This window comes from Seriola lalandi, unplaced genomic scaffold, assembly GCF_002814215.2.
Source record: "Seriola lalandi dorsalis isolate HSWRI2012SDOR001 ecotype SW California unplaced genomic scaffold, Sedor1 jcf7180002053930, whole genome shotgun sequence".
Lineage (NCBI taxonomy): Eukaryota > Metazoa > Chordata > Actinopteri > Carangiformes > Carangidae > Seriola > Seriola lalandi.
The window spans coordinates 250,804-267,737 of NW_019524483.1; the positions used below are offsets into that span (position 1 = coordinate 250,804).

The 16,934-nt window shown below is 39.5% G+C and overlaps 1 protein-coding gene and 1 pseudogene across 2 annotated transcripts; both read right to left on the reverse strand.

Moving 5' to 3' along the window:
* Nucleotides 1-274: 274 nt before the first annotated feature.
* Nucleotides 275-12,836, reverse strand: setdb1b (SET domain bifurcated histone lysine methyltransferase 1b). Of its 2 annotated transcripts, none has more exons than XM_023402393.2 (25): nucleotides 12,739-12,836; nucleotides 10,795-10,998; nucleotides 9,433-9,599; nucleotides 9,267-9,310; nucleotides 8,495-8,621; nucleotides 8,222-8,392; nucleotides 7,843-8,044; nucleotides 7,470-7,543; nucleotides 7,134-7,324; nucleotides 6,842-6,971; nucleotides 6,437-6,680; nucleotides 5,625-5,738; nucleotides 5,156-5,459; nucleotides 4,754-5,015; nucleotides 4,433-4,523; nucleotides 4,224-4,340; nucleotides 3,876-4,045; nucleotides 3,555-3,779; nucleotides 3,246-3,416; nucleotides 2,716-2,846; nucleotides 2,440-2,459; nucleotides 2,210-2,328; nucleotides 1,838-2,094; nucleotides 1,658-1,746; nucleotides 275-626 (listed from the first exon to the last, which is right to left on the reverse strand). In XM_023402393.2, exons 1-25 carry the CDS (start codon nucleotides 12,753-12,755, stop codon nucleotides 509-511), a joined length of 3,759 nt encoding a protein of 1,252 aa, XP_023258161.1. In that variant the 5' UTR covers nucleotides 12,756-12,836; the 3' UTR covers nucleotides 275-508. The 2 variants fall into 2 exon arrangements, with proteins under 2 accessions (XP_023258161.1, XP_087029080.1); XM_087172954.1 differs by having other exon boundaries at nucleotides 3,537-3,779.
* A 1,597-nt stretch (nucleotides 12,837-14,433) lies between these two features.
* Nucleotides 14,434-14,818, reverse strand: LOC147819351 (cortexin domain-containing 1 protein pseudogene; annotated as a pseudogene).
* Between the last annotated feature and the right edge of the window lie 2,116 nt (nucleotides 14,819-16,934).

Here is a 16,934-nt window from a genome sequence, read left to right on the forward strand (position 1 = left end):
TATATATATATATATATATATATATATTTATTATAACACATTCATAATTTCCTTATATTGAACATTTCTGTATTACAATACAAAATGATAATTATGCATCGGCCTACATATGAATGCTGTGGTGAAAACATCTGCCTGTATTTTATTTGACTGAATTTTTCTTTTGCGTTTTCATTATAATCTTTCCCATAACAATCAATCTGGTTCACCTTGAAATGTACCGTTTATCTTTTTAATGTCCTATACTGTTTCAAAAAAAGAGTAGGAGCATTGGTTCATTGAACAAAATCACATTTTATTCTGGGGGTAAACAAACAAGTTATGAATAAATCTGGACACACATTCATATAAAATAAATGCAAAAAAATAGCTGTAATAAAATCATAGTTCAACTTAAAAAAAACAAAACAAAACAAAAACAAAACAAAACAGAGTTACAGTGTTGAAGGGGTTCTGCTAAGTTTCCTACAGATGCAGCAGAAAGAGTCAAGTACATGTTGGCTTTGGATCACAGTAGCCTTCCTCTGCACTCGGTGGATCCACAGCAGCAGAGCAGCACTTTACCCTCCACACTGCCCACCTCATAGTTGTAGTCCCAGGTCAGCTCTGTGCCGGCCCGGATTCGCCTACACAGGGATGCAAGCAGGCAAGTCAGTGAATCAGTCAACTTAATACCATATAGACAGTGAGCCAACAGAGTGCACTGAGTAGCACTTTAATAAGTGCCTTTTTCTGGGGAGGCTAATAGTTGGATCTACTACTGCACAAAAAACGTTATTGCATGAGCTATAAATACAATGGTGTGGGGTGGAAATCCTGTATCAGTATTTATTAGATGCTTTGTGAACCAGCAAATGGCTCTTTGGCTGTAGATTAATAGGATGTGCGCCTCAGCATGTTAGAGCGGTTCGATCCCCTACTCCTCCTGTCCACACTAAACCCAGCAGCTGGTTAGGCCAGTGACTTGAATGGTTATTGGAGCCATTGGTGCGTGTCAATGGGTAGGGGAGATGCTTCAGATAAAAGCACTGTATAAATCCAGTAAACAGTAGAGGATTCATCATTCATAAATATATAAATATAAAGCTAATCTGAGCCCTAAACATGACACAGCAGTGCCCCCCTAAGGTCATCGTCAGACAACAGCATCACAAAAAAAAAAGCTGCAGCTGTCTCATTCTTTTCAATAGGCGAGTGTGTGAACAGTGGAGCTGCCAGTGCAGAGGGCATCAGGAAAAAAATGGGTCATCTGAATGGCCAAGGGGTTTAAGATGGCAAAGCCTGGCCAGCGACCTTTGTCGCAAGTCATCTCTCATCGCTCTACTCTCATGTCCTGTCAATCCTGTACTAGATCTTATTTATTAAAGGCAAAATTCCTGCATTATAACTTTCCAGAGCTGTAAAATATTTCCTGACAGTAATAAAAATCTCTGTGCAGTGTTTTGGGATCTGAAAATCCTTCTAACTCATGCATGTATAGTATAACTTAAATCTGCCCTCCAGGATCATTTGTTAATTTTTCACAGCAACCTGAAACAAATGCAGGCTGTGGCATTATTTTTGTTCAGTGAAGCTTCCTGAGGCTGCAGAGATTTACAATAACTGATAAGATGACATCAAAGAATCTGTGACAAATTTAAAATGTTTCAAAACTCACTTGCTGGCAAAGAATGCCACCCAGGGGAATCGCAAATCATGTGTGTCCACAAACACATTCTGGACAAAAAGGTTAGGACTACAGCTGTGCTGTAATACAGAGAAGAGACAAAGTGTGAGATGAACACATGGGATGGTAATTTAAATGGCATCAAATCATTATACTGCAATAGATCCTTACATTCAGGTAACGCCCAAGGTTTCCTTCTAACTTGGCATCGATGATGTAGCACGACTCTTCCCCGTCAAAGAACTGGCGGGTGTTTTTGGGAGTGTTTTCCCCGCCTCCTCCAGTCTGTCCCTGCTGCCCTGTTTTTCCTCCCTGACCACCCGGCCCACCCACACCTCCAGGTGCACCTGTTTTTACCATAAGACCATGGCTGGTCTTCAGGGCAATGCCACGTGTAGATTTAACTGCTACCTGCTTCTTAGTCACACCTGAGAACAGCAGCAACATGGAACAAAACAAAACAAAACAGGCAATACCATGTGGTCATCATCAATGTAGTGTAAACTCAAGAATTGTCACGTTCGTCCGTTCTCTTCTATTTACCTGGGGTGACTTTTTCTCTCTCCTTGTTGTCTTCAGATCCAGAGCTGATGGTCTGAACATCATCGCTGTCAGAGAGAGTCATCACATCCTGCTTCTTCCCCGTTTCTGGCTTCACTGGACTGTGAGAAACACAAAATAAACTTACAGTGAAACATAGATGATATTGTTGATCACTAAAGTGCAAATCTATTGTAAAATAAAATACATTTCCAAGACCAAGTACAACACACCTCTTGCTGTCTCCGGATTCCTGTGATGGAAAAGAGAAAAAGGTTCAGGATCATCATTCAAGAAAATCATACTACAAAATCTCCTTAAATAAAAACCACCTTTTACTCCTAACAAAAGATCACATATCTACAACGAGAGTTGTGATGAGCAGGAGGATTATCATCTTTATTTTTTATTTCTGTATGAGACACAGTATGCAGTTATTTTAAAAAGGCTGTGAACACAGAGCTCAGTTCCATGTAACATTATTCTTTCTTTATCTTCTCTTTACTCACCTTCTTCAGCCCCTGGCTTGTTAACCAGGAAGCCACTTTGCTTTTCCCCGTTTCCTCTGGTATGGACGGTGGCTTCTCGTCATCGGTTCCCCTGGCTGAGGCACTCAGTCCATCTTTACTGTCTTGACTCCCTGGGGCAGGAAGGAGAGACGTGTGAGAAAAGCACACTTGAATGTCAAGGTATTAAATGCTAAAAATAAAGTCATCAAAAAAATTACAATTCAATCAATTAGATGGTTTATTGTCCAAAATTATAATAATAATAAAAAAAAAAAGATCAGGGCTCCACAATCTTAATATTTTATAGTTGCTCATTTTGTCTTACCAAAAGTAAAATATTACACCAGCTGTGTTGCAGTGAGGTGAAGCAACAGACTCTATGATGCTGGGATTTAGTCAGATGATGGAAAAGGCTTTAATAAAGTCCTATAGCAGTTATGCTAGATTTAATCACCCATTAATCTGTATTTAACACACCCTCAACCACTCTGCCCCCCTCTGAGTTTAAGTTAAAGACGCAGCCTGCTCACCTTCCTTGTTGCCCTTGACCTGACCACGTGTGGTGTAACTCCTCCACACAGAGCTGGAGCTGTAGTAGTTCTCCTTAACAAACGTGTCATCTGAACTGTCGCTTTCGTCTTCACTCTTCGAGTCTTTGTCATCGTCGTCATTGCTGTCGTCTGATGAGCTTGAGCTTTGGGCTTTGACAGAAGAACAAACACTTGAAAAATCATGTGGAGAACGGAGAAGATAAACAGTCAGCTAAGGTCAAGAAAGCAAATCCTGCTGAGAATCTGCCCACGTCTACTGAGATTTCTAACCTTTGGATTTAGACTCACCCTTCCTGGGCGGTCGCCCCACAGGGTTAGATGATACTAAAGCAGATGGTTGGATTTTGATCCTGGCAATGTCCACACCGCTTCCCTCACTGTCCGAACAGTGAGCCTCGCTCTCATAGCCCTCCTTGAAGTTCTCCACACTCTCTATATGATCCAGATTAGCAAAATACTCGTCACCCATTTCTAGACCCTCTTTGTCTGCAAAGTCGTCCGTCAAGATTTTACCTGGTGAAGTGGAGGAAAAAAAGGGAGAGGAATAAGTCACTTTGTAATCAGGTCATCTGCTGTTGACCCTAAAAGAAGTCTGTTCCCTTTCCTCACCAGCATAGATGCAGACAAAAGAGCCCTTCGCCACATCATCCAGACAACGGATGCCCCAACCTTTGTTCTGGGTCTTGAAGAGCTGGAGACGCACCTGCAGGCCGTGCTGAACAAGCCGGTTGGTGCACATCTGAACACAACATTTGCATCGCTTATTGCACTCGTAGATTCTGAGAGAGAAGAAGAGATAATGGCCTCTGAGACAAGACAACCAAATGAGCCGTTACATTCAACAGTAATTATCTTCTTATGAGGTTATGAGGGGTGAGAAAACGAGTTAGTCTCTCTGTCGAGTGCACCACAAGTGGGAAGTGCTCTGGTTCAGTATGTGTGTACTGAATGTCTGACCCTGTGGGAAGGCACTCCTCTAATCGTTTGTGCAAAAATCCGGCGTTTGGGTTGATCTGCCCCCCCGGTGTACAACCTGTAGCCTGAAGGGTCAGCTGGTGGCACGAACATTTGGACCTGTAATTAAGACACAAAGACACAACTTCAGAATATTATCGTCGGAAGAAACCTGAAAAAACGATGAGGTGTGGATGAGCAGCTTCACTAACTTGTCTCGACAGCCGTCAGTACAATCACACCCAACTAGGAAGTCTGAACTGGTGTTGATGAATACTCCATCTTCAGGAATACGCTCTTTACCTTGAAGAGAGGAAACAGAAATAGATAAGCCTTTAGGGGTCATTTGCTCCACTGTGATTAATGAAAATGGATTTTTGGTAATAATTTGTGATTTATTTATATTTTCTATATTTATTCATTAATTGTGTATTGTACAAAAAGTTGGAAGGATGAAAAAATATCTTGTAGTCTAATCCTGGCACAAGCACAAATGAATCTCTCCTTTATCATTATTTCAATGATATCCTTACTGTAGTCTACTTTAGGAGGCGGGGTGGAATCAATCTCATTGACACAGGAAAGTGGGATGTCCTCCTTTCCACCAGTGATGTCTGGAATGTAATAGAACGGCCTCTGTGGCTGGAAGGGCCGGTCCACAAGTACGTAGGGGTCTAGACAGAACATCTCTAAGAATATAAAGTCACAGCGCGTCTGGAAGAGGTAGTGCTGGATCTCTGCCATGTTACGCAGACAGAGTCCACATGGAGCCTTGTAAATCACGTGGAAGGACATCTGAGATGGGGACAGGTAAAAGACAAGAGTTTTACAATTTAGTTTTCCGTTTATAGTGCCAGAAAGGTAATGGGAAATTAAACTAAAGCGATAAATTTATATATTTTAGTGTCCACAGCTGTGTTGCTGTTCACGTTTACCTTGCGGTTGACTTTGCGTCGTCCAGTCATGCGCCTGAAATCGTACAGTAACGGTGTGAGGAGGGGGTTTTTTCCTCTGTGCATGTCAGGTTTAGCAGGTCGGATACGATTCAAGCAGGCAGGCTGACACGTGTGAGCCAGGTAGAAGATGCGGTCTGTCGGGGCGCGATAGGAGGGCTGATGGGGGATCGTGGCCATCGCGTGGGTCATGGAAGGCGGGGCAGGAGCCAGAGTTGGCAGCTGTCTTTGATACGATTGTGTGAAAGTGGGCATAGGAGTATTTGGGGCATTCAACAGTCTTATACTATGGATTGACAAACAGAAGACAAAGAGAAAGAGATACGGTCAGAAAGACCAGTTAGGTTTAAAAACATCACATGTCTAAGACAAGATCACATTCTACAGCGCTCTTCTTTTCTTGTGTATTATAAGCAGCAGGTTATAAGGTCATACAATAAAGTGAACTCACCTCGGCAGGTTGCTGGGACTGGGGGAAAGAGCCTGCATGACTTTAGAGGCATGTGTGCCTCCCACGCCAGGGACAAACGGAGAAGTACTCTTCTTCGCCATCTGATGTTTATTGCTTGAAGATAGCAAGGAGAGAAAAAAATACTATCAATAATCAATATCAGATCTTCTTACATCCTGTCAAATCGCCTTGGTTTCCAGCAGCACTGATCAATATCTTTTCACTATTAAAGCATAAAAGTAACATGTAATAAGAGAGTTGTTGCTTAAGCCCACAGAGACTTATCACTTGGCCATGGTTTTCCTCTCAGATCTACAGAGCCTGTTTGAATAAGCTCATGGTTTTTAATTTCATGGTTTTCAACCTCCATCAGGATTTGGTGGAGCTAAAAGAGAGAGTGAATATAGTGCTTAAATTCATCAGAAACACGACTCCAAATGAATGCAAATGTTGCTAACAAGTTCGTCACAACTTCATGAGGCGATATATGTCAATGTTTTCTCTTCAGTTTGTTGCTAGAAGTGGCCAAAAGCAAGGTAGCAGCTGTGTCAGTGCAGTATCTCAAATGAATGAAAGAAAATCCTTCCATTCTTGCAAGGTCATCTTCTTCTTGGTGTCTGTTTTGGTCACTGTCTAGATATTGTATAAAACCAAGGATGAAGCTTTAACTGAGCCTTTGAGAAGGCAGCCCTTAGCCAGAGATTATTCCATCAAAAGGTGAGTTCTTCCTCTGCATCAGCTTTTTTTGTAAGGTATACACCTTTAAACAAAGTGGCAATAGGAGTGTCAGAGGTTTAGTAAGCATCACTCACTCGACACGTGGAGGTTGTACAGGATGTACAGGCTGAGGGCTTTGTTGGGTTTGTTGTGTTTGTTGGGGCTGTGGGGGTTGTGGACGCTGTTGATGCTGTTGATGTTGTTGATGTTGTTGATGTTGTTGATTTTGTGGTGTCTGTGAAGGCTGACTCAGTGTGGCCTGCGGCGTTTTGGCAGGAGAAGCTCCAACATGTCCGTCACTTGTGTACTGAACCACTGGGCCTTTACTCCTCAACGCCCCTAGAAATGAACAGCAAGAAATAAAGAAAAAATTAAATGTCTAAAAACACACAATATGTCTGTATTAAAATGTCAAATCATAGTGGCTGAAATGTTTTTTTGACCCAAATTAACTGTGCAAAGTTAAAACAAGTAGTACAACAGTACAATGTGTACATTACCCATATTAGGTCGTGTCCTCTGCTGGCCAGCCAGCTTCTTCTCCTGAGTGTTGGCTGTGGTCATCTTCAGGTTGAACATTGGCTCCAACCTGGTGGAGCCTCTATAGATCCACTCACTCCTCTTATCATCCTGCTCAAACGACACGAGAAGATAATTCTCTGTCAAACGCTGGAATCATAAGTAAAATATCATCCAGTACATTTCTTTATAATTGATGTGGATCCTGGCAATGAACACATCGTTTGTTACAGCTATCTAGCCCCCCCCCCCCAAGTTCTGATGCAGACATACCAAGAAGAGGATCTTGACCAAGCTGCCATCCACCTCCTCCACTTTGCTCTTCCACCAGGTTCCCTCCCACTCTGTCTTGATTATCTGGCCGACCTTTAAGAGCACCATAGGCCTGCTGGGATAGGCAGTGATGTACTCCTCGATGAAGTCTCGACATGATCCGTCCTCTATGTCTTCCCAAGTACGCTTTACTGTGAAAACAAGAATTATCTCATTCTTTTATTGATCAGTTTACCACAAATTGGCACTTTTTATGTAAAATTACTTCAAAGTAGAATATACTGGGTTTTATGGATTACAAAAAGGAAGGAGAAGATAAGAGAACTGTGCACTTACATGGTCGGCAAACAGGATAGAGCTCAGGTAGTGTCACATATGAAGCATAACCATCATCAAAGAATATTAGAAACCTAAAACACATACAACAAAGATATCAACTAGAGCCTGACCAACTAGCTTGTCAGAGATATATCAGTATTTGCAAATACTGTATACTTGAATTACATAGTTTAACCACTGGTGAGCAGAAACCAATGTATTTTGAAGTGCAAACACAATTCTTTAATAACTAAATGTAATGGTTCAAATTGTTTATGCATGTATGCACATGTGAAAGAAAATGAATGTTGAATTATCTGATTTTTTTTACTCTGAAATACTGATATTGGCCCCCCATTAGTTTCCCCATTCTTTAGCTTTGTCCACCCACCTCATGCGGTTTTTGTTGTTCGGCATTTCTGCTACTATTCCAGCATAGAGCCACACCAGGTTTCCGTCCTTGTACTTGGCCACTACACGGGCTCCGACATACAGACTCTCCAGGGTGGGGTTATAGTCGAAAGCCACATGATTTCCAGACAGCAGACTCTTTCCTTTATCAAACTTCACTTTATACTTGAATATACCATTTCCTGAATATGGACAGAGGGTGAGTAGTTTCAATGACAGAGAAGAACGAGAAAGTTCAAGCATAAACTACACACAGTTGATAATAATAAAAATAGTCAAGCTGTATCTTGAACGTTTAACATCATTTTAAAGTAACACTAAAGAACCTAAAAGAAGACGTTAATGTTCAGGTCACACACCAACAGGGTTGATAGCAACGAGGGTGCCTCTGTGCCAGGTCTTGGTGCGTTTCTTTCCCAGAATGCTCATCCCGACTCTGAGCTCATCCTCTGCCATATTTGGGTTTGGCTGGGCCATGGACTGAGATGAAACCTGTGACACAAACACTGCTGGAACAGAACCCTGAATACCTGGAGGGTAGACAAGCCACACACACAGTTTTAATGTCAAATATATACTACTCTCACACAGGTATGATGTATCTGACAATCCTAGGGATTGTGTGTGCTCACCTGACTGGGATGGAGGGTGTCCTGGAGATCGAAGCAATTGAGTACCTGGTGAAGGCTTGTTGACCATTTGGACCAACTTCTGCACCTGATGAGAGGTTTTCTGTAGAGCTGCAGAGGCCTCTTTTAACTGGCAAAACAAATAAACAGGAAATAACTCATCATCTGCACATAGTGAGCAGTCAGTGTTTCCTCTTATCTTTGTGATGCCAAACCCACAATATCTATTGTTTCAATGGTAAGCATTTCACAAGTCTGTCTCACAAAGCAGCTGTCCGTGTCTGACTCAGGGAGTAGACCAAGGATTTGTCATGTCAACATGCAAAATATCTTGCATGCTATTATATGATTTTCTCAATGATTTCTTCAACATTTCAGGAAATTATTTTTATAATAATAATTTATAATAATAATTTATTTTCAACAAACTTAGAGAAATAAGAATGCATCTACAGGTTATTACTTCCATGTAATTCTGAACATAGGAACACATACCACATGCTTTCATTAATGTAATGCTCCTTAATTGTTGGGGGTTTTTTTGCACCTATAATATCTTCCAGTATCACAGATCAAGTTTCAATAAAAGGTTTGTATATTATTCATTCATTCATTCATTCATTGGTATATATATTTTCTGCTTGGCCCAGAGACTGCATCATTATGGTAGACAACCTACAGTATCAGTAGTACAACAATAAACACACACGTTAAAATGAACATCTGGGAATGAAGAGGAAATACAGATCAATATAATAAAACTGCTTTCTCTCACCACTGGATCTTTGCTTGTAGTGACAGGCTTCTTTGGAGGAACCACTGAAACATTGTGAAGAAAAAGAGAAATCAAGAGAGAAAAAAAAAAAAAAACTAATTTCTTCCTGCCATTTTATAGTAGCATTGAATGATAAATGTTCTCATATGAAAAATACAAAACTTACAACAGCCAACAGCAATGACATCATCGTCATCATCGTCGTCTATTTCAATAACCTCAGAGGACAACACCCCTCCTCCACCGCCCTCATCCTCTGAGCTGCTCTCCCGGTAAACAAGACCATTCTTTTGGTAAGTTGCCTTTACCAGCTTCTCACACTCCACTATGGACCTGAGGAAGAGTGAGGCAGAAAATGTCAGCCTGTAACCTTTACTGTACAACTGGGAATCCAACAGTCTGGTCCAGTGGCTCTATACTGGCACTGCTTCTGACCCTATAGTTGAGGTTTTAGTCACAGAAAACCCTGGTAGCATGTTACCTTCCATAAGAATGATTGCAATCAGTTACATGCAGTGCGGTTTACAGATTTTAAATTAGAGGAAAAGTATCAGATTGGTCCTTTGTATTTGGAAAATGTTCTGAGATGAGGATTTCAGAATTGGTATTATTAGAGAAAAAATGTTGGACCTGTGTATCTCCATGTACAAACCGCCATCACACGTTGAACCCACAACATTCTTGTGATCTGTTATTTGGTCTCTATTATGAGAAATTAACATAAAGATAGTGTAATCATTTGCAGAGCTGCAATTAGCAATCGTTATTTCATTATCAATCATAATCAATAATCATTTTGTCTATAAAATGTCAGAAAACCATGATAAATATCAAATATGATGTTCCACAGCACAAGATGATGTATTCAAATGTCATGTTTTGTCTCACCCACAGTCCAAAAATCCAAAGCTATTGAGTTTACTATCATGTGTGACAAATAGATTAAAATTCTCCCAAACAATTGCTCAATTATCAAATTGGTTGCTAGTTTATTATCTGCCAATTAATTAATTGAGTAATTGTTGCAGCACTAATCATCTTTTCCACCAGGAGAGAGAGAGAGATCTGTTGGATATTGTGTATGCTAAATCCTTGGCTCCATGTGGCTTGGTTACCTAATGCATTTTCCATGTTTTGCTTGGGCTGATTCAACATCTGGTTTAAACACAACAATCAAAACAATTGTTCTATAGACGCCCAAAGTGCTGTCAAAGCACCTGCAAGTTCTGAACAGTGGTTCTGTAAGCGTTGACTTTTAGTGTTTCTCAACATTACAGACTCCCCTTTTTGCATCGTACTACCTTAACGATTCAATGAATGGCATGTAGTTCCAAAAAGTACCACAATTATCCACATAGTTCCCATGCTAAGAACCAATAAGACATAAACATTAATCAATAAATAATAAACACTCACATAAAGAAAGTTGTAGGTATACAATTGGGTTGTAGACCTATATAAATACTGTTTAATGGCTAAAAATATACTTCACTTAATTAACTAAATAAACAGGTTAATTCGTACTCACTGGCTGGCATCACTGAGAAGCATCTCTGTCATCGCCTCATCCTTCTCTTTCTGCTCCACCCATTTTTTGAGCTCTGTCAGCTGAGCCTTTTTCTTCTGCACAATTTCGCTCTTCTCCACAGCCTCTTCAATCCACTTCTTCAGCTCATCCAGAGAAACGCCCAGTTCTTCCTCCAGACTGGAGTCCCAGCCCTCCACCTCCATCCTGAAGAGAGACAGACAGACAGAAACGATACATGTAAACATCATTTGAAATGTCTACACATAAATCTTGATAGGAAAGGATGTTGTATCTGGCCTTAATCAGATCAAATCATTTGCTGGTTAAAGATTCTTAAATGTGAGAATTCACTTATTTTTTTCCTATGTCATGTTGTGGTACATGAAATATCTTTGGGAACTAAGTGTTGGCCACATACTGTAGGTAAATATGCAGAGAAATAAGCACACATTCATACAGGACTTTTGCCTATTGAAAAAAAATTGGTTGGCAGTTGTCATCTTTGCTTTTTTTGACCAAGCACCCAATCATTTAGTTTGAATAAATCTGTTGGCAAATCCATACAGAAAATATTCATTAGTTGCAGCTATGGCTCAGCTACAGTTCAATAACAGATTATTTGCCTTTTATATGAAGCATGTTGAGATTACATTTGTTTTTTAATCATGTTATGGCTTTGAAAAATTCTTTCATCCAAATGAATGACATGAGAAAATCATAATTAAAAACTAACAACATCCGTTTTTGAAGCTTTCTTATACACATTCAAAGAGTTTGTTCTGATTGGACACACAACATAGAAACACAATTCATTGTTTTACACATCAACATAAACTCTGCATATATTTGTCATATTGTGATATATGCTGACGTGTCTATTTGGTGCACCTAATTAAAACTAATGCAGTCTTCAATAAAACCCAAGTTCATGACCTTTTATATATGTATATATATATATATATATATATATATATATATTGAAGATAAGTTAAACACCTTACCTTTATGACACAATACAGTTCAGCAGCACTAAAAACTACACCCTGTATTACACTGTATTCATTTTATTTAGGTGTACCTAATAAACTGACAACTGAATGTGTATTTGTATACACTGTCCTATACATCACGCAAATCCCATAAAAATGCATACTAATGTCTTTCAAATCCACATAATCTCCAAACATAAACAATAAACAATTAGTTAATGTCTGATCATGTGTCAACCCAGCAGTGCAGCTTTTCAGTGCAGCTAAGAGGTTTTCAGATTTACTGATTCTACCTTATTTGTGTGATGATACAATACATGCTCCTCTGTGGTGGAAACACTGGATCGCTACCTTTAAAGCATCAATGCGTGCAATGCAAGCTTGTGAGATGATCTAGTGTGAAGCTAGTCTGCAGGTTGAGACCTTGCACCATGGACAGGACTGACACATTTGTACAAACCAATTTTTCCATCTAAGCGAAATATATTGAGCGCCCTCTCACACAAAGGCTGACAATTATAAATATTATCTATTTAATATAAAACTATGAGCCGGTGTAATTAGTTTGAATGCAGCTGCAGAGCATGCATTTGAGGGTATCCTGCTACTGGTTAGCACAACAAAGGGCAACTTGAAAGCCAAAATTCCGTTAATCCCATGATAACCTCCAGGCTAACAGAGTAACTGCTAACTTAACCATCTACAGCTTCATTGGCACTTTATTGAGACACATTCTGGGCAAACATGGGAGCTAAAAGATAACAAACTGAGGTTTCATACACGGGAAGCAGGCTAGCATGTTAGCCTAGCATTAGCATTAGAAAATGTCCCTACTGCTGACTGACTGATGCAGGTATCTAGAAAACAAACAACCTTGTGTCCTCTGGTATTTCTCCCAAAGACACATGAGACGGCACAAGTAAAACTCAATTTAGCAACAGCAATCATCACTCACCCCTCACTGCTTTCCATCTTGTCCACCAGCAAATATGAGGTTAGCAAGCTAATACTATGTTGCTAGCTACAATGAGGGGCGCATGCTCTGCAGCCCAGCGTATTCGAAGAGGGCGGTGTTATGAAGCGCTTTTAGATTTTGTGAAAGAATAAAGGTTTCCGCCCACCCGGGTTATCCGTTTAATTGAAAGAACCCTGCTGCACATCCAGGACAGTGGCACCCAAATTTCTAATCATTTATCTAATACTTCCATGGCCAAGGATACTGAAATAAACCCACCCCAATTAATTGGCAGTATTAACTAATGTTAGTGCTATTTGTTGTTTAGCACATGTTAACTCAACCAAGCTCTACAATACTGCATATGGGGCTTAATTAAAATGAACAGTGGGGACATTAATTAACCAACTGCCCCTTTTAAATACACTTTCTGATGAGGTTCTTAACTCCAGGAACTCACAGAATGTGTCAATCAATCTGTCGCCAGTGTTGGATTTATTACTGTAAGTGTCTGCTTTATTTCCCATAAACTACCAAAATTCCCTAAAGTGAGTGAGTAATTACGAAGGTTTCATTCATTGATTCATTATAGGAGCAGTAGGTGTAATTTTGTTGCTCTAAAGGTGTTTAATGCAGGCTTTGAAACCATATTGTAGCACTGGAGTAAACAAAAAGACACTGAAACATTTTTTAGTGGTTAAACAATTGGCTTTAATAAACTGTGGTGTTACTTTTTCAAGACTGTGTTTAAGGCAGTTCTGTGACTTATTTTGGCACTTTATGCATTGTTTCTAGCCAACAGTTTTAAATTACTATTAATTAGTAATTACTATTCACTGATTCACTGAGAACCACTGCCTTAGAAGATGATTGAGGGAGCAGATAAACTCATGATACTTAGGCTACCTAACTCTGCCTCTATGCAAAGACCCATTGCCGATGAATTACTGACACGTACGAGGTATAAGGTTGATTTAATTTGCTCAATAACAAGCAACTTGCATGAAAGTTTCCACAAATGCTTCAAAACACTGTGACAAAATTTGGGGAAAAGAACAGAACATCTGTTTTGTATTATAGTTCAAACATTGAGAACTTGGAAACATCTGCACTCTATTAGCGTGGAAGGGAGGGCATTTGCCTCTGTCTGTATCAAGCAGCACTTATTCCAATGTAAAATTTGCACTGATGAATAGACCACATATAATCTTTGTAATCACCTGAGGGTTTTCAGTTTCTTCAGTTCTAGTCAAAAGCTTGGCTTTTTGTTTAAAGATTTAAAAAATCCTAAGTAATAGAAATGAGCATCTCAAATATCTTTCTTGATATAATTGGAACCTGATGTTTGACCATTTTGCATTGTGGGATGTGTATGAATAAAATAACAATCTAAGAAATAATTATAGATATATATCAATCATATGACAACTCACATGTTAGCTTTTAATTAAATTCTAAATCATGGATATCTCATGTTAGTCATAAGCACAGACAAAACTAAACTTTAATAAAACTTAAATACTGTACATTATATACTTACATCATTTGAAGTTATGGATACTGAGGTTGACCGCTGTTTAATACAAAATGTCAGTTAGGTAGAAACTATATGAAAATTAAAATAGAGTCAGAAACATCTCCACCAGGCTGGCTCTGTCATAAGAGAAGCCTTAAATACTCTGTGGGTTGTGGCAAATCATTTTTGTCGTCACTCCTTTTGGAGGATCATGTGCTTTTCTTTAATGATGCGTAGGTCTCTGGTCTCCATCAGTCCTCCATTTGCTCCTCCTGGTATGTAGTAACAGAGATAGCACTGTACGGGTCCAGCACCATCTGAGCACAGCGGATAATGGTCACCAACAAGAAGAAGCACAGGAGGAAGAAGAAGAAGAGAGCAAACCCAAGGTCCACATCCACTTCCAGCCGGGCCACGGGGAGGATCGGTGGGTCCATGTTGACAAATCCACAAACTCCAAAGAAAGACGTCTCATCTGCCGACTTCCACCACCATATATTTATCTGTATGGACTTCTCCAGTTCCTAAGTTGATGTTTACAGACAATCCTTCATGCCACTGCAGTTTCTTCCTGAGAATCCCAAACTAACCCCCACAATCCTTTCCTCTGTGTCTCGGTATCTTTTTCTTCTCGCAGCATTGACACCTAGGCGACTGTCCTCCTCCAAAAGATAGGATGGATTTGTGGACACATGGAGCCCTATTTGGCACCTGTGTCCTGCATGAATAGTTAATAAGGAGTTTGGTAACGACCAGGCCGTTCCTGAGATTAGAACGGCCAGGCATTTCTCTGGTCTCTTCAGGACATGAGACCTTTACAGGAGATGACACCTTAACAAGAGTCACTGGATATCTGGTCAGTACAAGGACACATGTCAACATGACAGAAAGATGCAGCCATACACACGTTTTTAAGGCATTATAATGCAATTGTGGTGTACAGCTCTATTTATACTGAACTCTACACATACACACATACTCATGGTGTAGGTTATTTTATGGCCTAAAGGTCATGGAAAATAAGAGAACTGATTGGTCAAGAAGCAAAAGAGAAAACAAACTGGTTGAGGAAGAGAAAGAGGATATGACGCCTTAGTGGCAATCCACTTGAGAGCGGTCGGAAACTGATCCTGACCAAAAAAAATGCAGATTGCTTGTATTCTGATGCCACCAGAGACACACACAAGTTAAGAGCACAGTGACTCACAGTGACTCTATGCAAATAACAGTAGATCTGGACAAAAAGCTGGGAGAGGAGTGTGAATGTATTGAAATAACACTGGCAAGACAAGATTTACAGCACAAGACGTCACTCAAGTGCAATCCAAACGGGGTATAGCCGACATAGTAAACCTATCTTAGACCAGTACTAGCATCAGTTCCATCCGTTTTCACCCCCAGGCTGTGAAAGAGATGAGGGAAGGACGAAGGCGGAAACTGATCCTAGTAGATACCCACTGATCTCTTCACATCTTCACCGATACAAAGAAAGGGGGAAGAAAACAGATACAGGCCAATCAAAGAAAAGCTGGCTTGTGTTTCTTCAACAGTTAAGAACATAAAACTGTTTCAAGGAAGTGAAGACATGCATGGATGTAACTGAAAACAGCCATGACGCTTGCATGAAAGTGATCAGTGAAGTGCACTGATAAGCACCCATCATGAACAATATATAACTTTGTGATTAAGGATTAAATGATACTGTGGACTGACTAACTCTGCTGTGAGCCACTATACCTGAAAATAAGTCTGTGCACTACAAATAGCAGACCAACCATTTCATTTTTGACAATATAACAATTTAATACAAAAACCAAACATTCTCTCATTTAACATTTCATATACATATACAGTATATTTATATATTTGTGTTTCTATGAGTGATAAAAGTTCACATCATTGGAAAAAAAAACCTGGATACAGAGCAACCGAAAAGGTTTTCAACAATAACAAAGACAACACAGTCACCAACATCCTTTTGTAGATGAAAACCAGACAATTATCAACATGGGTATACATACAGTTACATGATTTGTTGTCATGAGTGTTAAACTCAAACAATGGAAAACTGCAATTAAAAAGGGTCAAATTTAAACTAATACCACACATTTAAAACTTAAATATTTTTAGGAGCATTATCTTTCATCCCACAACATTCTCCTAAAATACAAACTTACCAAAAACTGATTGTAAAACACAGGTAGTTGGATCTTATTGGCCAAGATTCAGTCCTAATCCAAATGTTTGTCACAAACAACAGGACAAAACACCGAGAAAAATCTTCTGGGACATTCTCACTTCTATATCATCTTGCTTTAAGCTCCGTTTATTCCATTTTAATCCTGAATACCCTGATCAAACCATTAATAACATACAGATCAGAAAAGGGCAACGGAGAACTTAAGTGATCATTAAAAGTTTTGAAAAAACAATAAAATACTAGGGTAAAATATAATTAGATCAAACATTACTTCCACATCTCCAATTCAAAATAACATTAATCAAGGAAAACATTTATAACAATAAAGAATGGCTTTAAAAGTACACAATTCCTGCTTGTTAATTATTGCTGTGTGATTTTTTTTTAATTTCTTTTACAAAAGGAGTACAAAAAGCCCATACTTGGTACAGGGTAATGCAGGATGACAGGAAGAAGTAAATCAAGCAAGTTGGAAAACCT

What these genes read in the sequence shown, in the direction of transcription:
- setdb1b (XM_087172954.1), bottom strand. An exon ending in TGGTCAAGATCCTCTTCTTG is followed by an intron (nt 6,972 to 7,133) that starts GTATGTCTGCAT and finishes TCGTTTGAGCAG; the next exon opens with GATGATAAGAGGAGTGAGTG. An exon ending in GGGTGAGTCTAAATCCAAAG is followed by an intron (nt 3,417 to 3,536) that starts GTTAGAAATCTC and finishes CTTCTGTCAAAG; the next exon opens with CCCAAAGCTCAAGCTCATCA.